This window comes from Thunnus maccoyii, chromosome 18 (assembly GCF_910596095.1).
Source record: "Thunnus maccoyii chromosome 18, fThuMac1.1, whole genome shotgun sequence".
NCBI classification, from domain to species: domain Eukaryota; kingdom Metazoa; phylum Chordata; class Actinopteri; order Scombriformes; family Scombridae; genus Thunnus; species Thunnus maccoyii.
In genome coordinates, this window is record NC_056550.1 from 21,983,639 (window position 1) to 22,009,264 (window position 25,626).

Genomic DNA, 25,626 nt, shown 5'->3' on the forward strand with positions numbered 1-25,626 from the left:
CATACACAGCTCATAAAGAAACTACACTGTGGTCATGATATTCCATTTTTAGAACTTAACTAGGCAAACTTGTGTTTGCAGTTTCCTGAATGCAATCATATGCTGCAATCTTGCTTTAGCAATGTATGTTCAATCGCAACATTCAGTGCCAATTCTAATAATAGTTGTGTGATGTTTGTTCAGTGTAGTATGAAATAAGGGAGTGACAGTTTGATCTGTGCATTTGCACATCAGCATTTTGATTCAGCTGCCTGGGGTTTCTGTCACATATTTAATTTATACAAAACAGCTGCATATGAACTGAATTTGTGAGTTGTGCTGTTTCACATATCACATAGCCGTCTGGTCGACATTACTTTCAGTTGACAAGGATGTGGTCAGTGGTAGCATTTGCAACGAGCAGTTAATATTTGTCATGTTAATCGTAAAAACATGCTGTTTTAAGAGTTGGTCTCTGTGTAAATCACCTTATAACAACCCGAAGAGTTGCATCAATCTAACCCAAGCTTGTTACCATTTTTCTGGACATTTTGGCACAGGAAGATGACTTCCCCATTCTTAATCCAGCTAAAGCAGCTCACTTGTTCTCAGAAGTTCTCACATAACATGTATCTATAAACTCTGGCATGTTCCAGGGTCCAGCAGTGAGCCCTCCGAATCATTCAGGCCCCCCATAAATGCACCCCTGCCCTCAGTGTCGCAGTTCATTCTCTGGGGGATTGTGCCGTGGCAATGCCTGATTTACTATATAATAATTTTTTGAAATTGAGTTTCAGTGTTGCAAGTTAAGAACTGAATGGTTAACTTTTCCTCCTCTAAAAATAGCACGCATGCTTCCTTGTTTCCACCAAGCATTCATTGGTACATGGAAACAATACCAGAACAATTTTGTTTATTTGCTCCCTGAGGATTATATCAGAGTCTTTGGAAGGAAATGCGAGGCTCACAAAGAACTATTATAAGTAGTTTTAATAGCAGTTCTCTGCAGTGGATAATTTAGCCTGACCTCTTGACCTCCTTTCTATATGAAATCTAGTGAAATCATGTTTTACAATATTATTTGCCTATATAGTTTCCTGCTTCAAGAGAAAATATCATATTGAAGCTTTAAAAATTAATCCATGTAAGTGTGAATAATCATTTATACTTTCATATTAATTGCTCCCTCCCTGCTCAGAAAAACTAAAAGTAATAATGAGAGCGTCACATATGGGATGTGGTGGTTACCATGTCGACATGTTTTAGTATTTTCATGACATGTGTTGTGTCTAAAATAGATTGTGGAGCGGTTCTCAGCTGTTAAAGTCTAATTAGGCTATCTAATGAGTTTTATTTATTCATGTTGTTGTTGTTTTTTTTGCAATACTTTTGGTTGATGTCAGAATTTGCTGGTCTGCTGCACATCAGTGTCCTATGTGTGCATAGTGAATGGGCTCATGTGTGAATGCATGGGTGTGTTTGTAAGGATTCATCTACCCCAGCTCTTTTAACAAGTCCTGAAATAATAATGAGAACATTGGTTGCTTCTGAGTGGGGCATGAGGAGGGAAGGAAGAGGCTGTGCAGATAGAAATAGTGAAGAAATGGAAGAGAAATTGAACCAAAATGCTGAGATAGATACAATGAGAACTCAATACCTCACACCTAGAATGAAACTTTCTGTGGGTTTTCTGTCTGAAATAGATGGGATTTTTTTTTTTTCAAAAGAGGTGTCTAGAATGTGCATATACTAAGAGCCAGGAGGAGCATTCATATCTTGAAGTACAATGACAGTGATATTTCACAGTTCATGGATGTCTGTATATGTCCTCTTTGTGTGAAATCCCTCTAAAGCCACTCCGCATTCACATATCCTCCCTCTGCTTTCTCATTCACATTTATGATCTCTTTTCACTCTTTTATACACACTTTCTGATAGAAAAAAAAAAGTAGAAGAACACAAACTTCTGTGCATCTCATACTCAAGCCCCTTGAGGTGCTGCAGGGCCGGCTGGGAGTTGAAGTGGTCTGAGTGAGCCTGAATGTTTTTTGATTGCAGCTGGTCACTCTTCAGAAAGATCAGATTAAATGCTGTGAAGCCAATATGAGCTCGGCCTGTTGTCCTCAAGATGGATAACCCAGCCTGGCCTCTCATCGCCTCTCTATATAAAGCCGCAATAAATGCCACGCTGCTTTTACTGAGTACTTAACTATTACTGTAAGTGTGATCGTGACGTGATCTTACTGCTCCTGATTTTTTTTGCCTTCGTTTTAAGATAGAGCTATGTAAAATGCCATTTTTCTGATGCAGCTGCTGTAACATTTATTTAAAAAAGGATCCTATTAATTCTAAAGGTGCACCTGCTATTGCATTAATGTATTCGCTTAAGTAAAGATCAGATCTGATTAGATCTGAAGGCAGAGATGGATCAGACAACATTTCACAATCTGATTTAAGTTAAAAATTACAAAATAAATCACCCTTTGGAGATTGGCATAGGTGTTCATACAGTGAGTAATAATGAAATTATAGGTTTAAAGAGTTAAACACAATGTTGGAAGAAAAAAATCCCTTCAAACATGATTTTCTGATCCCTAATCTATCAAAAAGATTTAAGCAGTTTTGGGATGATATGCATCATGTTGATTAACAGATGACAAGGCTTAATGTGGTCAGTTTAATGTTTTAATTCCATGCTGCAATTCAAACTTCTTTTGGTACAAAATAATTCATGCAGCATCAGTGATTTCAAAAAGTGCAAAACGGGTCCAGAAATCACTTTACAGATCAATTAGCGAGCATGCCAAACATGACCAGAATCACTCCATAAAGCTGTGTTGTTGAGTTTGTTGAAAAACATGCAAGATTTCAGTAGAGTGTATTTACCAAATGAGACCAAGAAAAATACTTTGTATAGAGAATACCCACATATCCATCACGTCCACAGAGTTCACTAGCAGACGTGGAACTATAAGAATTCACAATCATGCTTTTTGACAGCTTTAAAAAACATTCATTAACAATTATTTTAAATGAACAGAAACATAAATGAAATAACTCAACAAAAAATGAGGTAACAGCTTGTAAACATTTTCGTCACTTTGTTCAAGTTGGCAATATTGAATTCACTCAAAAGAATCAACAGATCGGCCCACGTGTAAACAACTGTCCGTCTTTTACGCACAAGCTTTACGCACAAACATTGGTCGCTGGACTACTTTCCTGTAGTCATTTTTCGGAAGGAAATGTGAAGTTTTTGCATATCTTTCCTCGCTAAGACACACAGAGAGCGTCTTTTTTATAGGTACATGCAGATGCAGATGCAGATCTGCGGTTGTAAACGCGAATTAGATCCCCACACCGGATCTCCGCTTCAGTTCTCCACAGTACCAGCTCAACCATGCTCTAGCTGAGCCCGATCATGACCGTCTCCACGTCTTTGGAGGGTCGCCGATCCTTCACTAGGAAGTTAATCATGCTCTCCGACTTGATCATCAGGTTGCACCCGAGGAAAAATATACCGAACACAACAGTGAGCGACAACACACACAGCACCGCGATTTGCACCACACGCATGACGAAGAGTTTGCGCTCGTCTTGCAGCAGCACCAGCGAGCCGCCACCGTCGCCGGTCACTACGTTGTCGGTGCCATTGCCGGAGTACGTTGCCAGAGTTCCGGCTAGGGTCTGACTCCCGTTAAACAGTGCGCCCTGGGTCACGCCGAAGAAAGAGACGTTCATGTCTCCTTGCGGGTTATCAGCGATAAAACACGCGACTCCGCTTGACAGGCACACAGTCTCACCACAAAACCTGGACTCCAAGCAAAACTTTGCGTCATGTGACTGTTCAGGCAAAAATAAGAAGAAGAAGACGAAAAATAACACGCTTTAAAAGTCCAGGTCTACAGGCAAACATCGAGTTTTGTCACAGCTTCAGTGCGTAATGACCACATCCACATCACCGAACTGTTTGCTGCAGTCAAACAACGTCGCATCAGGTGCAACCAAAAGTAAGTTTCTTCAACTTAGAGTCAACGGTTTTCTGACTTTAAGTGAGTGTTCTTAGACACTGCGCAAGGTGCAAAATACGGTGTAATAAGAGACAGTCCCTGTGCTCCTGGGCTCGCCTGCGAGCGCTTCTTTTGTGCCAAGTCTCTGGTGCGTTTTAAAGTGATGATGAGTTCCCTGTGGACCACATCACCACTCCTCACCAGGGGAGGTAGTCAGGTGGCCTCAGACAACGCGCTCCTCTTCTGATGTACAAAGAAAGAAAGAAAGAATCTTCATTTTAGCAAGTCTTAGTGTTATTCAGTGTAGCAACTTGTCTTTCTTGTCACATGAGTGAAATTAATCTATGATTTTTATATTAGATGCACATTTTGGTCTCGTTGATTTCTTCCTTTTTTATATCTGGAGTAGAGTGTTAATAACCTTTTTCCCGGAAATAAGATCTTTCCCAAACAAAAGATTCAACAAGTGTATTTGTATTTCAAACAAGTGTTACTTCCTGTCAAAGTCCCTTACTTAAAGAAAATTAGTTTTCAAGAATGTATGAAGCTAAACGGCTCATAAACATTGACATTTTGAAGTGTGCTCTTGTGTAGACCTCATTTCTGCACATCAATAATGCCTGAAAGACTCAGCATTATGGATTCAGATATACATTAACTTCAAAGGTTTCTCTTGAAAGTGTTCAAACCCGAAGATATTCAGTTCAGTTTGAATCAATGTGAGTGGCAGATTGTTATCCGCACTGAAAAACAATAAAGAAAACTTTGAGAGGTATTTATTGAGTTTAATGCTCATTGCTGAGGAAACTGTCACGGTGACTTAGGAGCCCTGAGAAAGAGACCAATATAGGCACAGCGAGCTATAAGTTGGAAATGAGGACATGAATTAATAAACTATGATTGAACCATGGCAAATATTTATCAGAAATATTGGCTCCCCTGCTTTCACTGCGCCTGCTGTTTCCTTTCCCAGGCAGCGGCTGAAATGAATCCCCCATGAACAGCAGACAGCTCTGTGTTTTTATTGGAATGTGTTATTCAAATATTACTTTGTCTTTCAAGTGTTGTCTGTAACTATTTCAGCTGTCCGGGACAAAAGCATATAAGTAAAGTAGAGGTGAAATCCCTGCAACCTGATCTGTAAAGAAATGTGAGCCTTGGGAAAGCAAGAGTCAGTGCACATATACCATTTGATAAATTAACAGAAATCATTAGCAATAGAATTTTCTTCCATCTCTGTGAAGATAATGCTATTGTCCCTCATCACTTGCCTTCCTCCTCATGCATAATGTAAGGGTTCATTTTATGAGGTCAATACTGTATTGACAGGCTGCATTTGTGGGAAAAAAATGTTAATACTTTGTGTGTCACAATGTGATATTTATCTTTGAAGTATATTTTATTTATGGGTCCTTATTACTTAAGATATATTTGGTTTAACAGTCTTGATTAACCAATATAATCAGATGATGCGACTTTAAAGAATAATTCAGGATTATTTGCTCAAAAAAATCATTCTCCATCTCAAAGTCTGCAGGTAATTTGTCATAATGTAACTATCTACCCATAATTTAAAGTAGTGTCTTATAAATATTTATATATTTCCACAAGGAAACTCATGTGAAAACTCTGTATATCATGTTTGCTTATGTCGGGTCTATTGCTCACAACTCGCCCAATTTGTTGTGATGCTTCTCCCCTTCTCTCATGTCTATAAGTAGCTGTCTTCTAGCCATCAACGCAGATTGATACTTGCCCAGTATATCTGAAATTTACCCAAGAGGATGATTTGTGCTGACGGAAAACGATCTGATGGATTTGATCTCCAGTTGCTTTATAATTTCAAACATTTTCAAATGTATGAAAATATCTGTGCAGATTTTTTAATGGAGCCATTACTGCTGCATGGAGGGAGGGACTTTAAAATCTCTGCAAAGAGGTACCGTAACCAAATTAGAAGTTTAATATTTATTATCTAATTACCTTGCCAAAGTATTACAGCTGCTGTAACTCCCCCAAACTGCTATTATAATGTCATTATGCAGTAGATAAAAACACACTAATGCTCTTTAAAAGATCTTTTCCTATTTTAGCATAATACTTTACTTGTATAGATGTGAAATGAAACAGTTGCATTGATAAACTTCAACAGGTTAATAATAATAAAAAAAACAGCCTCAAACATTTTGAAACGACTCCCCAAGACTTGTCTGTGGAGCCTCTCGGATTAATCTGCTGTTTGTCTAAAAACAAAGGCCATGAAATTCAATTTGGGATGCTCCTGATGTCTGGGGTAAGCAGCTTTCAGCCACCAACTGACAAACATGTGTACAAACAGTGATTAGCTCCATCCGCAGATACCTTTCATAAGCCTGGAGGTGGTTTACTCTCAGATCATTTATTACTGGCTGATAACAGATGCACAAGGAGTGTTTTTCGTGTACAATGAGATCAAATAATCTCATTAGACTTTGGATTTGGTTGCTGCAAATTAATTTGCGGCATGTAAATCAATGCTGTGCAATTTGATTCTGTTCTATTATTCATCACGGTGTGATTATGGAAAGTAGCTTGTACTTACACTTCATCTCTCTGTCTACATGTAAATCATCCAGTGCAGTTAAAACCTAACAATGTCTCTTTGAGGCTATAAAATACAAAATTTCAAAAGAATCCACGGATTAGAAGAAAGCAGTTGCAAAGTCATGGAAGAGGAAACTTCATTGAACACATTAACTAACTTATTATCAAAGTCTTATGAAAATTAGTAAATCTATTTGTCTTTCAAGAAGTTTGCCTTTTACATTTCCTCATAAAGTGAAGAACCTGTTGCTGATTTATAACTTTACACTCTTTGGAGCATCACAAAGCAGATTTTGAATTGTAAATGCTGCACATGTAATTGTTGAGCCCGTAACTGACAGCAATGTTCCTAACTAGTGGTTATTGTTGGTACAACTGTATATGAAGATATGAGGATGCATACAGACATGGATGTGAGTGTCTGACTTGTTCCTAAGCAACAGTAGACCTGTGAGCCCGGTGACAGATGGTTGGTGAAGTTATTTTGGTTTGGAGGAGAAGGAGAGGGAGGGGGCGATGAGGTGCCTGTATGGAGGAGAGTTAGGGGGAAGGAGGGGGGTGGTGGGGGGGACGTTTCCACTTAATATGAGGGAATTGGCAGCCTAGCAACACAAACTAAGTGAAGACATCCCTAGCAACAAGGAGGTGGTGTTTGACCCCACCCATCTCCCCTCTGCTCCTTACCCCTACATCATTTTTTTTTCTTCGCAGGTGCCGCCACAGGGCCTGATGTGACTCAGGGGCTCGAAACGGACACGCCCTTTCAATCCCCCTGCGGCCCGGAGGGAACAGACTTTCCTCACAACTTCCATCGTTTCAATTAACAGATTCCTCCTTAGATTCCCCTTTATTAGCTGATCAAAGCCCACACACAGGACCGCGAGGAAGCTGCTCTGTCCCTGCGTGTGTGCGAAGAAATGCCACGAAACTCCAGGGAGAGTCAAATGTGCATTAAAAAAAAAGTGTGTTTTCAACATTAAATATGGATAAACTAAGTATCAGGAGATGCAGATAAAGTGTTAGAAGCCATGTTTAGATCTTGAGATGTTTGCCAGCTTTGGGACTCGTAATCACACAGAGGTAAGTACAGTCATTAATTACACACCGATACAGATTGCAGGGATGCAGCAGCACAGCAGAGTAGTGCCCCACATCAACTTAGCAACCATCAATCGTTGAAGTTATTTTAGGGAGATAATGACTTCACTGCTTTGATTTTGCAGAGATATTAGACTCTCTGAGACTGCCTGTGATACCCGGCACACCTATGGTGTTTCAACGGTTGGTAAAAATCTGTTTGTTTAAGACAGAGATTACAGATTTCATCAATGTTAGCCTAATTGAAGAAATTCCTGCTCTGTCTCTCCAGCGCAGACGTTTCATGCACTCCACCATCCGCTACCCATTAAACTAATTTCCATTTAGACACATCTCTGCATCTCAGTAATGCAGGGTACCATGGGTTCCGCCTTGTCTTTTCTGTCCCTCTACTTGCCACGTTTTGTCTTCTTTGTTCCTTCCTCCTCTTTCTTCCCAGCTGTCTCTCTTATATTTAACAGCAGGCGACATTAGACTTCCCACAGTTCTGAAGTCTGGATGCGCCACACAAGAACAGAAATGCCCTCTTGCATTCTTTTCATTTCTCCATCCGTCATGTGTCCTCGGTTTTGTATGAGTGTTTATTTATTTATTTTTACTTTCTCCGCATATAAACTGTCGTCCTGTCCCCAGAGAGTTAAATGTAAGCTGCAGATCCGGTGGGGCCAGAGGAGGAGGAGGAGGAGGAGGAGGTGGAGGAGGTAGAGGAGGAGGAGGAGGAGGGGGTAGATCAAATGGCGAAGCATCACAACACAAATACACATCGTCCCACATCGCATTTCATGAGCCGGCCAACCCTTCACCTGAGAAAAACTCATATCCCCCTACTTGACCCTCCCTCCCGCCGGTTAAACCCGGTGAAGCAGGAAAGGGTAAGCCGGTTGTGGTTAACCAAACACTGATTTTGTCTGAGAGCGGATTGCGTTTTCGATATTGGCTCTCTGCTACGGCGCTCTGAGACTCAGTGAAAAGCTTAAAGGGCTCCGCATAGATCTGTAACACAGGTCAGGACCCTTCCATCCCCCTCTTCTACTCCTGCCCCCCCACTCCTCTTGTCTTGCTCGGTCTTAATTGGCTGTCATCTGACCCATTCTCTGGCTTTTTACGCAGGACAACTAGTGCTACGCTCGTCCCAAAATGCCATTTATCTGTGGGGGTGGTCGCCAGAGAAAGCTTTGGAGCCAATAGATCCAAATCAGTCAATACCCGAGACGGGGTTTGATTGCCCACAGCGTATTAGGTCCTACCTGCACTATCCACCCACACTGAGAACTTAATGCCAGCAGAACAGTTGACCGTTATAGCTTTTCTACTTATTTCTCTATTTCTGTCATTTCTTCTAGCGGCAATTCTTGGACACAGGTGGCAGTAACTTAGCAACCAGCCGGAGAATAAGAGCAGGGTACAGGGATAAAGATTCAATAAATGGACAAGTGCAGAGATAAGAAGCATTGTCTGCTCCTACAAGCCCTTCACCACCACCACCACCACACACACACACACCACCACTGCTGCCACCCACTTCCCAAAGTTCATTTCTGTCAGGCAATCTGAGCTTTTATCCCATTTTCTGCCTCATTTTCTTTTTATTTCATTTTTTTTTTTTCTTCTTGTTTTAAAAGCCGGCACATTTCTGCATTCTCCATCATTCTCTGGAATAGGAAGAGCTTTTCTGTCGCAGGACAGAAAATGCATATCACACAGCTGTAGCTAGCGGCAAGGTCAATCCTTTTAGACCCTGAAAAACCAAGAAATGACTGACTGCTATCACCTACTCGATATGAGCTCTACCTTATAGCTTATATCTTAGTAGCTATTTATTATTTTTTCCCACTAGGGGTCCTTCTACCACAACTCCACAACTTAATGTTGGGTACTTATAGTCATTTTGGTGATTCCTTCATTTAGAGCCCACTGTTTTAAATGATCATCCAAGGTTTTGTGGGAGGTTTTCCAGTTTTGCTTTACATTGCTTCAAACAACCTTGCGTGCAGCTTATGCATTAACTATTAAATGACATGGTCTTCTCAGTCCAGTGGAGGGTAACATGCAAATTCGTTTATATTTAACACTTTGCCAATCTATACTACTTCCATTTGGTGATATGGTAAGAGAAGTATATGGTAGCGATTTCAGATGAGCATTACATGCAAGTGTCCAAAAGGCTGCAATATCACATCCACATTGAGTCAAGTTCAAATATTCAACCGACCGCTGCAGACCCAGTTCCATATAAACTCTAACTATGTTTTGAGTTTGTAATGAGTCAACACTCACAGTTATGACACAATAATGTACATTGATATTTATTTATTACATTATTATTGAGTATTATCTATTAGTATTTTTCCTCAATGCAACTCAGTGGAATGGAAATGAGTTAGGGGGAAAGGGGGAAAAGTTTTGGACAGAAGAGGTGCAAATGCTCTGGTGGCAGAGCATGAAGTTAAAGAAAAAAGCTAATAAATTATGTATTTACTTATTGATTAATGTATTTATTTTATGTATTTATTGTGACACTGGTGGTGTTCAACAGTTTTAGTTTAATTGAATTCCCTTATATATGCAAAAAAATCAATTGCAAACTAATGCAAAAGTGTCAAGTCAAGTTTTTCCACATACTTTACTGAGTTATTGTAAGGTTTAGAAGTTAATTCATATATTATTTACTAAAAATATATTTACACTATTTACACAGTTAACTATTTACATATTTACCCGTTTAAATGTTTACACCAGCATCTTTCTCCTGAATCTACCTCCGTGGTTTTATCTCACATTTATCTCAGTCTAAGTCCTTCCAGCCGCTGATCGGTTAGTTCAGCCCGTGGTTTCATCCACATGTGAATCAGAAACAAGGAAGTGTTGGTGTGAGGCTGGTGAAATGTAGAGAACAGTATGTGCCTCTTAAGAAAGTTATCCGTCTCCATCCTGCCGTTTCTTCTCAGTAAGATTGATTCAACCACCACATGTCCTCATATTACATTATAGAAGATAAACACACCGCTGACATGTGTCAAGATATAAAGTGGTAGGTTTAAAATGATCTATTTCTTTTTTTTTTCTTTTTTGTATGTGTGTGTTCAAACTACTCCTCATCTTTTAACAGTCTTCGGGAGTTAGAGATAAACTTTTCAAAAATCTGCTGAGATTTTTCTTGAGTTAAAGTGTAACTAAAACAATACGGTACAGCACCATAAATAGTCTCGGTCTCTCTGTCTTTTCAACTCATGCAAAAAAAAAAAAAAAAGGTAGCTTGTTATTATTAATAACGGTTGTTTCTGTTAGTTCCCTCCCAGGAAGCTTCATCAGAAAGCCATAAATGTGGCTTATTCCTTCTTACGTGAACTGGATGAGGAGTTTGATGGATGAGGCAAGGCTTTGTGACCAAACATGCGTTTAGTCAAGTCAAGAATGAGGAAAGGCGTTTAAGTTACGAAGTGAACAAGCCCAGAGGGAACAGACGACTCATGTCAAGTCGGCTCCGTTACACTGCAGCCATGGGAACTCTTTTACACCGTCTACTGATAATCTTCTTTGTGGCATCGGAATCAAAAGTTCACGGTAAGATGTTTCTTTTTTTTTCAGTATTCTCCTTGTGGCTACTTCTAAAACTTTCACCTGCCTCGTAGACCTGGGGGTGTTCCCGCCCGACATGAAGTGCATCTGTTATTAATATCTACTGTAAAGGCGCTGCTGATCAAGAGTTGTTCAATATAATTATGCTTAACTTGACACAGAGTAATTCACTGTTGGTTGAGCTGAATTGAGCGACACTGTTGGTTGTAATTGCGCTGCCGCTGCGCCGTTGGAGCTTTCTCCAGCTTTCCTTATAAGGGAGTGAAAAATACTCGGGATGTGTTTCCTCAGTAGGAAGACCAGGGGTCCTTCCACAGGTTCCCTGGGGCTCCACAGCCAAATCAAGAATAATTAACAGCAAATATCAGACAATGTATAAAAGTGAGTTTTTACTGCACTTTTCCCCCCAATTAAGTCATAAATAAAACAAACACCATGACAGACTTTTCTATAAATCCATCTTTATATATCTTATCTTATTTGGAATTTAGACTAAAGTCAATTCTAAATAAACTCAAGTGCTGTAAAGTCAAGTGCTCAAGTATGGTGCTCTCAATTTATCAGAATCCATCAGTTGTGTGTATTCACTTCCGGGACTCTTGACTATGACACTTGATTTGAGAGCTGATATGATTTCAGGAAGTTAATCAAGAGTTAAATTAAACATTTCACTTTTCCTAGATTTTATCAGATTGCTGATTTTTACAGTCTGAGGTAAATTGTTGTGCTGCCTGTGATAAACTTTAGCCAGCCACACCCATAAAGAGCGATGCCAGATAACACACAGAAAAGAGATTATTTATTTCTTGGCTTGTATTGAATGGAAAGTTTGTTTGCAGTTTGCTTACATGGTTACATGACTCTTTTGTTTAAGAAAAAAAAAAAAAGCTCTCTCAGAAAAGATGAGGATTTGAATCCTTAAAGTTGTGTGCAAACTGTATTCATCAAGCACAGCACTCGAAGACTGAATCTGATGGCTGGTTTCTGCAGCTGAACAGAGCTGCGTGACACAAGAATGGCAGGTCATTTTGAAAGGAAATGTGGTTAAGTCAAATGTGAAGGCATGATTGAAATGTGTGGCAGGAAATAACATCTACGTGTATAATCTAATTCTAATATAATCCCCCCCCACAGTGAAAAGAAGAAAATGTATTTTTTGTCACATTTGTGTTGGTATGATTGTCACAGGTTCCAACATCTGCACATCACGAGGAGTCACTACTTGTCAACAGTGTTTGGCTGTTCACCCCAGCTGTGCTTGGTGCTCTCAGGAGGTAAAAACAACCAGAAAAGATCCACATTACATACATTCTGTGTCTGCGATCCTCCCATTCACTGCGCAGTGCAGCATGTCAGAACAGAAACCTCATTTCCCAACAGCATTCTTCCCATTGTCATCCATGATATTTGTTCATGCCGACTCTTCAACATGCTTACTCACTGTAGCCTCTGCAGATGACATTAAAAATAATAGAGAATTGGCATTGGCCTCGGGGCTCCTCTACTTAGGAGTGTCTTGAGTCTGCTATTAGGTGGCTAAATTATAGCATCTCATAAATGCAAACCTAAGATGTCTGAGTGCTTAACAGAATTGATGGGGTTGTTTCAGGAATTTGGGAAGGGAGGGCACAGTGAATCCCGCTGTGACTTGAAGCAGAATCTGCTGGATGGAGGGTGCCGTGAAAAGGCTCTGGAATTTCCCTCCAGCACCATGACTATCGGGAAGGACGCTCCGCTCAGTGACAAGGCCTCAGGGACAGCCGACGATGTGACTCAGATAAAGCCTCAGAAACTCCATATGGTGCTAAGATCAGGTACACAACCAGACATCCCCCATGGGTCCTCAAGGGGCTCCCCAGAAAAATGGGGAATATTTTCATTTCACTATTATCTCATTGACTATAGTTATAGTTAGCCCAGTGAGAGAATGTATAAGAATGACTATTCTGTTCATAGGTTTCACACTATTCACTGTTAATCTGCCAATCTAAAGACAGTTATGAACTAAATCTTATCAGATGGGGATCCCTGAGACTACATACTATCAAATACAGGTCTGTGGCCTGATGTGTATCAATTTGGGGGTCCTAACAACCTTACAAGTCCAGATACACACACCCTTATGTGACCATACACCACAGACCATGCACAACACAACAGACTGATTTCTATGTTGTTCAATATTTTTTCATTTCATTTGAAAGAGATTAAATTTTGAGGGAAAGCAGTTGATCTCATTTAATTTGCCATCCTCTGCTAACATTCCTTATTTGTCCTCTTCCACTCCTCCACCTTTGTGGCCTGTTCTCCCCCTCTCAGGTGATGCCAAGCGCTTCACTGTGTCAGTGAAACAGGTGGAGGATTACCCAGTGGACCTCTACTATCTGATGGATCTTTCATATTCAATGAAGGATGACTTGGCTCGCCTTCGTACCTTGGGCAATGAGCTGGCCATAGCCATGGGCCGGACCACAAGCAACCTGCGCATGGGGTTTGGAGCCTTTGTGGATAAGACCATGTCCCCTTACATGTACATCTTTCCTCCAGAGGCAGTGGAAAACCCTTGCTATGGGTAGGTGGGGAGGTTGTTGTCGGTGTTACGTCTGAGGAGACGATTTTCCAATATTCGGAGAAAGTCTGTCCAGTTATGTTTAACAACGTAATTGATTTTTCACCTTCACTGATTTCCCATTCCTGCTTCACCTGTTCAACATATATAGGAGTGGCGACACATGCCAAGCTCAATTTGGGTTCAAGAATGTGCTGTCACTGACGGAGAAGGTAGCGCGCTTCACTGAGGAGGTGGAGAAACAGCAGGTGTCTAGAAATAGAGACGCTCCAGAGGGTGGATTTGATGCTGTCATGCAGGCAGTGGTGTGCAAGGTATAAAAATAAAATAAAAAGAACACACCCACAGATACACATGCTCACAGTATGGGAATATGAATTGTATGTTAGTCTTTCCTTTACCTGTCATATTTTACTTCCATCAACATATAGGACAAGATTGGCTGGCGTCCAGATGCCTCGCACCTTCTGGTGTTCACCACTGATGCCAAAACTCACATTGCTCTGGATGGACGTATTGCTGGCATCGTCCAGCCCAATGATGGACTGTGTCACCTTGGTAGTGACAACATTTACAACAAATCTACTGTACTGGTAAAGGGAAAAATTCAAGTACATCATTATATAATCTTGGTTTTTAGTGGTTTTTGGGGTTGTTGGACAAGTCTGCTTCTGTTGAAAACTATTTGCTCCCTGTATCTTCCAGGATTATCCCTCTTTGGCACTTATGACTGAGAAAATGTCTGAAAACAACATTAATTTAATTTTTGCTGTGACCAACTATGTAGTGCCACTCTACAAGGTAAACAAACTGCTTATGCCACTCACTACATGAGGTTATTTATATGAAAAACATAAACTGGGTCACCATCTTCCTTTCATGTCTCTCTAGGAGTACAGTAAGCTCATTCCAGGCACAACTGTGGGAACGCTGTCCGATGATTCTGGGAATGTTATTCAGCTCATTGAGGAGGCTTATGCTGTAAGAAATTCCTGAGCTTTGGACAATAAATGGAGCATGCAAATTGATGTTGTCTTAGTAAAAGTGCAAACTTAGCTATTTAATGTGTAATTAATAACTTTATTGTGAGCAGAAAATTCGCTCCAAAGTGGAGCTGGAGCTGATTGGAGTCCCAGAAGAGTTGAATCTCTCCTTCAATGCCACTTGCCTGAATGGAGAGGTCATCCCTGGACTTAAGTCTTGCACTGGCCTTAAGATCGGAGACACGGTACGTTGAGATGTTGATATGTCCCACAGCTAGTATGTGCAGACTATCACAGAAACTTTTCCTTCTCTTCAGGTGTCATTCAGCGTGGAGGCACAGCTGCGTGGCTGCCCCAAGGAGAAGAGCCGCACTTTTACTATCAAACCTCTAGGCTTCAAGGATTCCCTGGAGGTCACGGTGGAGTTTGCCTGTGGATGCAACTGTGAGGCAAAGGCCGAACCCAACAGCCCCCTCTGTAGCAACGGCAACGGTACCTACGAGTGCGGCGTGTGTCAGTGTCACCAGGGTCGCCTTGGCCCACGATGTGAGTGCTCAGTGGAGGACTACAGTCCCTCTGATGATGCCAATTGCATCCCAAAGCCGGGGAGCCCTATCTGCGGTGGGAGAGGCGACTGTTTGTGCGGACAGTGCTCCTGCCACGCAAATGGGTTTGGTCAGGTGTGGGGCAAATACTGCGAGTGTGACGATTTCAACTGCCTGCGCTTCAAAGGGGCACTGTGCTCTGGTGAGTAGATATACTTCTTTCTGTCATGATAACTGTTTATTCGCAGTCTCATTGTTAGAGTTTTACCAACAATTAGAACAAAAGCACTGGCTGATAAGGGTTGGTTCATCCAAAGTACAAAAAACATATTTTCACTCTTACTTATGTGACCTTAGTTTGAGATTTCTGCTGTCATCATAAAAACAGTGCAGGCAAATTAAATTATTTGTCTTGCTTAAGTGATTAAAATATTATCTTTTTCCAGAAATGTTCTGGTTATGCTGAATGATCCACAGACTATCCAGTGAATAGTTTTGATGTGAACTACTCTCTTAAAAGTTCTTTATGTAAAAACTGTGAAGCAATTTACATGTATTAATCTTTTTTATTGCGTGAATGGGCTGTAATGCAACTTAAAAAATTAGACCTTCCCCGTCTTTCTCGCTTGCCTGTAACAGCCTGTGGACTGATTTCTAAGTGAAGGACTTGGGCTGGTTTTTCCCCAGAAATCCAGCAGATGTGACGTTTTTCCACATTCTCGAGTGCCTTGCTTCTCTCCCGCTAACATCAACAAATGACTCGCACTCACCACAACAAAAACTGTGCTAACTTATCCAACTAGAAACACCCTGCAAATATTAGCTCTCCAAGTCTGTTACCCACCAGGTTGGCTGGTGGCTAGCCGCCTAACCATGCCAGCAAATCACTGTTTCTGGCTACAGTACCTTTGTTTTTTGGGGGGTTGAGACGGCTAGCTCCCTCCGTCCATCACCACACATTTCACAACAAAACAGCAGCATGTTGCTCCCCTGCCACAGCACGTTACTCCAAGGCCATAGCATGACGCTCCTCAGACGCAGCTCGCTGAGCTTACCAGTGTTTAGTAAAAACGGTTGGTAAACAAAGTTGGCTGTTTGTGGGTCAGGTCGGGTTTGGGTGGTTGATTAACACATATTTTTTCGGGTCAAGTGGTGCACATTGGCTCTCATAAGTGGTTGGGTGGGTGCAGGTATTAAAAAACCCTGACCTGCATGTGAGCGTGCACTCGCAGAGTTGGGGTAAGGAGAGGGGGTGGGTGCTGAAGCACAGTGCAACACAACATTAGAGATCTTTTATGTTATTATGAGAAGTGTAACCGAGGAAAAAGACATCACCTGCAAGTCTTGCGCCACTGCTCGCTCACGCTGACGGAGTGTGAGCACATGGATGCACACTGACTGCAGCTCACTTAACAGCCACCGGTGTCACTGATGAGAAAGAATTTCTGATTCTTACATATAGAACCTTTAAATCTCATTTGTCATCGCTCTGAGCACCACATACTAGACTCCATTTACATCCACTGAATAAAGAAGCCGGAGATCGGCAACAGATATCTCAAAATCTGGGCACATAAAACCACAATTATCTGCATGGCTAGATACCACAAAAGGTAAATGACAAAATAGGATTTTTTTTCCCTTTACTTTATGTCAATGTTGGCAGGAAAGATGAGCTTGCCCTTTCCTTCCTTTTCCCTGCTCTGAGGGCTCAGCTGACCATGGAACATACTCTGCCTGTTTCTAGTCACTTTCAGTCTGTAAACAGACTTTTGACAGTTTACATGGTTTTCTGTTACATAGCTCAAAAGATCAAAAATCCACAGCTTTCCCAAAACTAATGTCCTATACTATATGGAATTCCCGGTTGCTTATAAAAGATGTGTAAATAATTGCATCGTTTAGCAGCTAAACATAAACAGTAATGTTTCAAATGACCGGTCCTCTGTGAGGCTTGTAAACTTGGCGTGTGTTCTCTATTAAAGGCTGGTCGGTGGACACACTCAATTACTGCTGCCGGAGTTTGATTGGTGTTCTTACCACTCTCAGCGGTGCGGAGTGGTGTGTTATCACTCCCTATTACAAGTCTGCACAGCTCATTGCACAGTTACTCAATCACAGTGATAAAACTTTAATAGGCTTTGTCATTAGGTAATTTAATGTAAAAGCAGTTTGGGCCTGTGATTGTAAGGAGAGGGAAGAAGAGCAAAAGCAGAATGGAAAAACTGCTCTTTTATCTTTCACATGCATTTAGCAGAGCAAACTTAAGCATTGCGTACCGAATCTGAATCAATATATAGAGTTACAAGAGACTCATGTTTAACATTTTATTGCATATAGTGATGTCACCGGGGTTATCTTGTTTTTTTGACTTGGACTTTTAACACAAAGGCTGTATTAGAAACTGGGCAAGTTGAGCTTGAGAGATAATTAATGAAAGTCCACTGGTGTATGCTTTTAACATAAAATCACAAGTAAAAAGTGCAATTTTTGCACAGTAATGGACTTTTGCTTTGTATAAACTGAACTGAGAAGGCCAATATTTTGACATGAAAGAATTACTCATCACAACATCTTATCAGCAGTTTCAATATAAAGGAATATCTTTGAGTTATTTTGACAATCCAAAGCTAAACAAAACCTGAATCACATACTGGGGGCCCCTTGTGGGAGGACCATGACCTAAGGATAAGATAGAGGGTCATGAGTGTGTTAGCAAGCTGAAATTATCCAGGAATATGACATGTTTATATCAACAAGGAAGAAGTTGGAGTCTTTCACAAAAGCAAGTTGTTTTTCTGAGACATCTATTAAGGCATTTAGTGATGACACCCAGGGCTTGGGTGCATACACTCACCTCGCCCACGCACTTACACACACAAGGCTGGAACTGGTGTAAGACAGTCCACAGAGCTCAATTTTGGAACCGCTAAGTTGCTGTGTCTCAGTACAGTCATGACGTCTTGTCTTCGAAGAACAAGCGTCCCTCGGCCCCAGCTCAATTGGAGCTACCGTGACCCAGAGCTCCATAAAGCTCCATCTCTGTGTATTTCTTCCTCTGCTGAGGGGCTGTGGGACCGGTGCAGGGCAGGAGTCAGCAAGCAAAGCCCCAGGGCCCATAAATATGAGGCAAAAGAGTACAGGGAAGTTTGCACTCCTCTGTTGGCAATTTGCCCAACCTCCTCTCTCTCCATTCCCACTTTCTTAATCCTGTTTCCTCTCCTCATCTAACTGTGTCTGTTTTACTGTTCTGTGTTTATCCCTGTTTTTGTCCTTTTATCATGCCCCCACCCACCCGTCCGTGTAAACCTTCTCTAAAGCCCAGGCATGTGATTAATGGGCAGGATTACTGTGCAGCCTCACAGAGAGAAGGGGATGATGTAAACCTAAAAACTCCCTTTTATGTGTGTGAATCAACTTTACAACTAATAAGGAAATAACAAGACAACTACTCACTCCTGTCAAGTTTAAGTGCTGTGCGCTGCAAATATTAACTGACAATGTAGTCCTACAATGTTTTTAACACCAGCAACATAAAAAATTGCAGATTGCTCCTCACATCTTAGCTGTTATCTTGTCGACAGTAAGAACAATTGCTCAGTGATAACATTATTTGTGACACAGTTAACCGTTAACTAATCAAAGAACTAGCATGTCTGATCCCATCCCTGCTATGAACACATTCTGAAAGCGAAACATGCAGTTGACAGGATGGTGACTGGGGAATTGTTTCCTTGAGTTTTCCTTGAGTTTACTACTCCGGATGATTTGTTTTGAGCTCTGGAATTAGGAACCCTTGAACCCTTTGTGATATTTCACCAGTCGCTCATTCAGTCTGACCCAGCTGGCCAGTGACTCACTCACTTTGCTCTTAGTCATCTATTGCCAAATCCTGTTTGGTTTCCTGCTAAGAACCTTGTTATCTAAGGGTCTCTGACTTTGTTTCTAAGGTGTGTCGATGTGGGGAGTCTCTGTAATCCAGAGAGAGAAGCTCGCCTCCTCATACTGTCAGCAGACGGTTGCGTCATTTTCACACTGTTGCTAGAAAGACATGGTTATTGTGCCCTCTACACTTGGGCAGAGTCACAGGAAGTGTTTGTGTCTGTGTATCTGTGTGTGTGTGTGCCTGCCTGTGAGGAGATAGGAAATCATTAGTCGTCGCTTTCAGAAAAGCATATTTCCTGCCTTTGTGTGGACTTGAATGATTAGGATGTGTAATGTCCGTTACCAAGTAAGATTACTTTTAAAAACAACGAGTTATGTTGTTACTAAGCATTGTTTTAGATTAGATATGTAAATGGTTATTTAAAACTAGAGCTCCACAACAAAACTTACTCACACTCTTAAATAAGTAACTCATTAAAGTACCTTTGCAGCACTACTTGAAAGGCAAATAATGTATGGCCGCTGCTTTCAGATGTTGATTTTTTTTTTTTTTTTTTTTTTTTTTTTTTTTTGATGCAAGGCGGTTTCTTTGTTGTGAAATAAACCTGTTAATCAGTTAAGTTAACCAAATAATGACAAATGAGCAACATTTTCATTACAAATAAGTAAAAAAACACCTTAGTAACACATTATACCTAACGCTAGTTACATAGGTGCAGATTCCACAAACTCGCTCACAGGTACACTTGCCCAAGCATGCTTTGGCTTTAAAAACACAGAGGTTAAGAGGAGAAACTCACAGACACAAACACACACACACACACACTCAGTGAATCATTGTGCAATTGTGTAATTTGTATCTTGTGGTCTGGCTTCCGGACTCCACCCATGAGATTACGGACACTGAGAAACATATTTCAATTCAAATGTTTTAAGATGGAATATTTGATCTGTATTATATGTTTAAATTAGAATTGAAAGAATATTTTGAAGGATTTTAACAGGATTATCTTTTTTTTTTTTGATTCTTACAGATCATGGGAAGTGTAACTGTGGGTTTTGCCAGTGTGATTCTGGATGGGAAGGAGAAAACTGTAACTGCACCACGCGCAAAGACACCTGCAGGACCAGCATGGGCGTGTGCAGCGGCCGTGGTAACTGTGAGTGTGGAGTGTGTCAGTGCACTCAGCCTGGTGCCTACGGAGCCACCTGTGAAAAATGCCCCACCTGTCCTGATTCCTGCACTATTAAAGAGTAAGTCCATCACCAAAGTGAACTGGGAGACATACATGAAAATGTAACTGATTTAACACAGGTGATTATGCAGAAAGTAAATTAAGTACACAAGTAAATGAATGCCAATTAGCAAGTGCGTCTGACAGATTATCGATCATCGCTTATCACAGGTTTAACAGCAACATGTTGTTATTAGCATGTTGTCTTCCTTGTCTGGCTAGATGCTGAAATGTTCATGTTTTAGACAGAAAAAAACAAACTGTTATGTCATTTCTGGACAAAAGCGTTGAACTGACTGATTCACAGATCACCTCACCAACTAAACGACTGACCTTGCCATCCTCAGACCCTGCTGCTAAATCTACAGCAAAGAATTTGAAGCCATCTGACGTGGCTGGTCGCTCTCTGCAGTGCAAACACTGCTCCACCATGATATTCCCACATTCCAGGATAATAACAAACTGCTCCCACACACACAAATGGTTTAACAAACTCAAGTGTGGTTTCATTCACTGCAGAAAAAGGGCCAATGGTCCGCAGATATGAGCACTTCACAGGTTCATCATGATAAAGCTATACTCTTAAGGTGTTTCTGTTCTTTTGTCCCTGCCTTGCATATCGAATCGAACCACACACTGCCACTTTAGAGTATCAGTGGTGTATAGACTGTGTACTATACAAAGGTAACCGAATGGGACTCTGCTTGCAGGGCGTGTGTCGAGTGTCAACACTTCCAGAGAGGACAGTACATGAAAGACGAGAGCTGCAATAAAATCTGCAGAAATGAAATTAAACTTGTGGATGAACTGGGTGAGAACCATTTCTAATCTCTTTGCTACGCACTGTGATCCTGACCTGTTGTGGTAATGTTTACTCTTGTTGTCCTGCTGCTGATTATATGAGCTGAGTGCTCTTGATTGCAGTTGAAGCTTTGATACATGCATTGTAGTTCAAAAGTATTATATGCTGATGAATATTATATGTTTTGTAAAGATTTATTATACCTTTAAATAATTTTATTATCCTGTTTCTTCTTCTTCTTACCACAGTTTTCCATGATAGCAATGCAGTGAACTGCTCCTACAAAGATGTGGAGGACTGCATTGTGCACTTCCAGTATTATGAAGATGATAGTGGCAAATCCATACTCTTTGTGGTAAAAGAGCCAGGTACTGTAAGAGTTTCTGTGCACGTATGAGACCTGTTTAACCTGCCAGATAACTGAGTATTATAATTTAGGTACATTATTAGGACAGAGCGGTGTGTTCTTGATTGCTATTTCAGTCTGTGTCTGGCGGGCTACAGCAGCAGAGGAACAGTGTGTTCATATGTGTGGACACATCATCAGCCAGTTAACCACAGTTGCACTCTGCCACGTACCACAGAAACTCAGATATGCGCTGTAGTAATGATAAACCACAACGCAGTGTCTGCTACTGGACTTCAACACAAGTGGATGCTTCACTTCATGAGTGTACTTCACAGCTTAACATACATGAAAACTGAACAATAGGAATTAAATCTTTTTCTCTCTCACCCCTCCCTTCCTGTCTCTGTCTCTCGTCTCTCAGAGTGCCCTGAGGGTCCTGACACCTTGGTGGTGCTCATGGCGGTGGCCGGAGCCATTCTGTTACTGGGCCTGGTTGGCCTGCTCATTTGGAAACTGCTGGTCACCATCCACGACCGCAGAGAGTTTGCCAGGTTTGAGGAGGAAAGAGCCAAAGCCAAATGGGATACGGTGAGAAGTTAATTATATCACTGACAGCATACATTAACAGGCTCTCATTCTGGGATCAATGGAGCACTGCAAAATACAGTAATAGAATATGGCTGCCCTCTAAAGGTGAATGTCAAAACTGTACTTTAAAAAAGTTGAATATCAGTGTGAGATTGAATGAAATAATAGTACCTCGTTTTTCATTTCTCAGGCTAACAATCCTCTGTATAAAGGAGCCACGTCTACCTTCACCAACGTAGCATACCGAGGCACCTAAAGACTGAACACAGTGAGAAAAACTCAGGGGTCAAAAAACAGAGAAGGAATGTAGCAACACAGAAATGGATGGGAAGAAGATCCTTTACACTGTCACGTGGCCGGCTACTGAGTAGTAGTTATTGCTGTCAACAACATAATGTAAGAATTGTACATATTGTAAACAAAACTGTTCATGTGAGTCACAGATGGTTGCCTTCTTTTAGGCTTTCAGCTAAATTCGTACTTTACTCTATGTCGTGTCTGTAGCGTTCTCTAATGCAATCAGATACAGTAGGAGTTCATTAACATAAGGAAAACTCATTCACATTAAGGGAAGCTGCTTCTGTGTGAAAGCCTGTAACTTTTGTAATCTATCAGACAAGCTCTTTTACCACTTCAATATTTGTTGTTGAAGATATTTTCTATTTAAATTTTTTGCTCATGTTTTAAAATAGGAATCACCATGACCCGGTGGTAATAATAAATTGGTATAGAAAATATTTGAATGAATGGACTTTTGAAGTCATCTTCATTGTCTACGACCGTATTTAATATATAATTTACACCTAAGCCTTGTTTTAAGAGTGCCGCCTTTTTCATTCCCTTTTCATTTGACTGAAAAGAATGAACCACAGTTTATCGGTATACATGAAATGTGTACTATAGACATTTAATAACTTATTAAAACAAGCTTGAAACATAATCATGTACAATTCTGTTTCGTTTCCCTTTTTGTGGGGCAAAATACCATTTGTAATAATTTTGACAAGAATGTAATAATCTGTTGAGCAGTTGAAAAAAGAAGTAAGATGCATTAACTGCAGCCTTTAGGCTGACTTGGTTTACAATATTGTTTATTGTATAATGTTTTTGAAATGCATACCAGCAATGGCAACTTTATAATCGGTGTGATTGCTATATTTTTTCATCCCTGCATTATTACCTGTTTTTGTGTTTGTTGAGCTTTTTTTTATTGTTTTTTTTGAATTGTATGAAAAAACAGCGATCTGTTTTACTTTTGCCAAAGTGTAAATTGCTGTAATTTGTTTCAATGTTCTACTGACCAGCACCGTGTTACACTGAAATGCCAGATCCTTTATTTGTGTATGTGAGCAGATTTTATTGCACATCAAATTATATTGGCCATAATGCCCTGTAATTGTTAATAACGAACTTGCTCTTTTGCAACCTCTATATAGGAGATAAGAGTGTGATGTGAGGTGTATTTTGGTTGCACATCTCTGATTCTGTCTCAGGACATGGCCTGCAAACTCACTGCTTACTTTTCTGTATTTGCACAGTTTTTTTTTTTTTTAAAGACGCTCTGGTTTTACCTCTAGTTTGTTAAACAGAGGAAATGCATAAAGATTTATCTCACCCGACTTCACCAACTTTTGTGTGATACTTGACATTTGGGTTTCTTTTAACAAAACTGCTTTATTTAGATCAGACTTACAAAAGCCCAAACAACCAGGTTATTTGTAATTCATATTTCAGATCCAAAGCAATAACATCACAATAAATACCACTTGTTAAAAAAAATTCCTCCTAATGACCATTAAACAATAGAGACCGAAGCCGAAGTATCAAAATTTAACAGAGTTTGTTTTCAACAGAGTTTTTTTTAACACACAGGATGAGGTTACAAAGAAAAAGGCTCCCAGAGGAACACTTATAACAGAGTTTTATACACCTCGAGTGGGCGTTGCAGTTCTTTTCTTAATCTATCAAAATACAGACTTACTGATAACGTCATGTCTGTTTTCAATTCTCCTGTCCAGGAGCCATCTTGCCCAACTGACCCCCAAATGACAACTCTCACCCTGTCTCCGACAAATTTTAATTTCTACATCTTCCTCTTTACAAATAAGATGCTGAACTTCCTTTAACCGTAGCTGATGATTCTGCTGATGTTGCAGAGTTGCAGTACAAGACAGAAACAATTCATCATGATCTAGATATAATAGTAACACTCAGACACAGTGTAATCATCAGATTTTTATAACACCTTTCATGCACTGTGTGATTTCTGTGAGAAGCTGACTGTTTCACTCTGCCTCTGGGCTTCATTCATACATACAGCAGGTTATTACACAAAGCACAGTGAGATATATTTTCAAAATTCCTACATCCCTGCAGGGGTATGGAGAGATGCGTCTCACACTCACAAAACACTGCGCAGAAACTATTGCCTGTCCACAGTCACACAAAATTAGATAATAACATAGTAGATAGATAGTAACATTGAAATAAATACATCAAATACTGTTATTTTAAAATCAAAATTGCAGAAATGAATGTGGGCACACATCCTGTCACCGTACACAGTATCATTATTGCCTGCTGCATACAGATCAAATTTTCAAAGTTGTTACGTCATCTGTTTGTTCTTGTTTTCTTCTCTTGTGTCTAATCTGATACAGATTGTGACACAACTTTGCACTTTATGTCACATCCTACCACATATTTCTGTCACCACATCCTATTCACATAGCCTGACAGTTCGATTAATGTGTGCATTGTTGGTAATTCAGTTCTATATGGTAATAAAATAACAGTTCTGTCAACATCAGTTTCCCTAGTACAACAATTACATGGAAACCGTTACCTGGTACTGCTTATCTGGTTATCTATGCATCAAGTACACCTAGTATTTTCTAAACGTGCATCATTTGTAAGCTGTTGGATTACTGGTATCAGCATTACCAGGAAAAGGCTGTAACCTCTCTAACCTCTTGACTTCATCACAAGAATAAAATGAGATATGTGTATGTGACGGACTCTCTCCCTTCCTTCCTTCCTTCCTTCCTTCCTTCCTTCCTTCCTTCCTTCTTTTGTTCCCCTGAAGATAAATTTGCAGTTGCCTTTAATGCTATGCATTTTCGAGAGTCACACTTAGCCATTATGTCAGCTCTCTGTCAAAGCATTTATCAATAAACCTTGAAAGGTGTGAAGTTATAAAGCAGTTGCTGTAGGCTATGTTCAAAGACTTGCAGAGTGCAAGTAAATAGCTAATATACTAGGGTGGAACCTCTGCATTTAAGGATCAGAAAACTGATAAATATAGGAGGGAAAAATTGTTGTTTTTTGGTTTGTTCGTTAGGATTGGGAAATCTTTAGAGCATGTAAACTCAATTTTATGAGTTCAATGTTGAGTTGTGCAACTTCCCAGAATTCTCATCAT

The 25,626-nt window shown here is 40.4% G+C and overlaps 2 protein-coding genes across 3 annotated transcripts; one reads left to right on the forward strand and one right to left on the reverse strand.

Moving 5' to 3' along the window:
• Positions 1-2,683: 2,683 nt before the first annotated feature.
• Positions 2,684-4,101, reverse strand: rprml (reprimo-like). Its single transcript, XM_042393560.1, has one exon. It carries the CDS (start codon positions 3,718-3,720, stop codon positions 3,385-3,387), a length of 336 nt encoding a protein of 111 aa, XP_042249494.1. The 5' UTR covers positions 3,721-4,101; the 3' UTR covers positions 2,684-3,384.
• Positions 4,102-7,424: 3,323 nt separating this feature from the next.
• On the forward strand, positions 7,425-23,829 carry itgb3a (integrin beta 3a). Of its 2 annotated transcripts, none has more exons than XM_042393893.1 (16): positions 7,425-7,652; positions 10,959-11,234; positions 12,438-12,523; positions 12,859-13,063; positions 13,569-13,821; positions 13,970-14,132; positions 14,250-14,411; positions 14,524-14,619; positions 14,710-14,799; positions 14,912-15,046; positions 15,119-15,548; positions 20,266-20,485; positions 21,177-21,277; positions 21,517-21,636; positions 22,039-22,205; positions 22,396-23,829. In XM_042393893.1, the coding sequence occupies exons 2-16, from the start codon at positions 11,039-11,041 to the stop codon at positions 22,459-22,461; spliced, it is 2,490 nt and encodes an 829-aa protein (XP_042249827.1). In that variant the 5' UTR covers positions 7,425-7,652; positions 10,959-11,038; the 3' UTR covers positions 22,462-23,829. The 2 variants fall into 2 exon arrangements, with proteins under 2 accessions (XP_042249827.1, XP_042249826.1); XM_042393892.1 differs by lacking the exon at positions 7,425-7,652 and adding an exon at positions 10,443-10,701.
• The last annotated feature ends 1,797 nt before the right edge of the window (positions 23,830-25,626 follow it).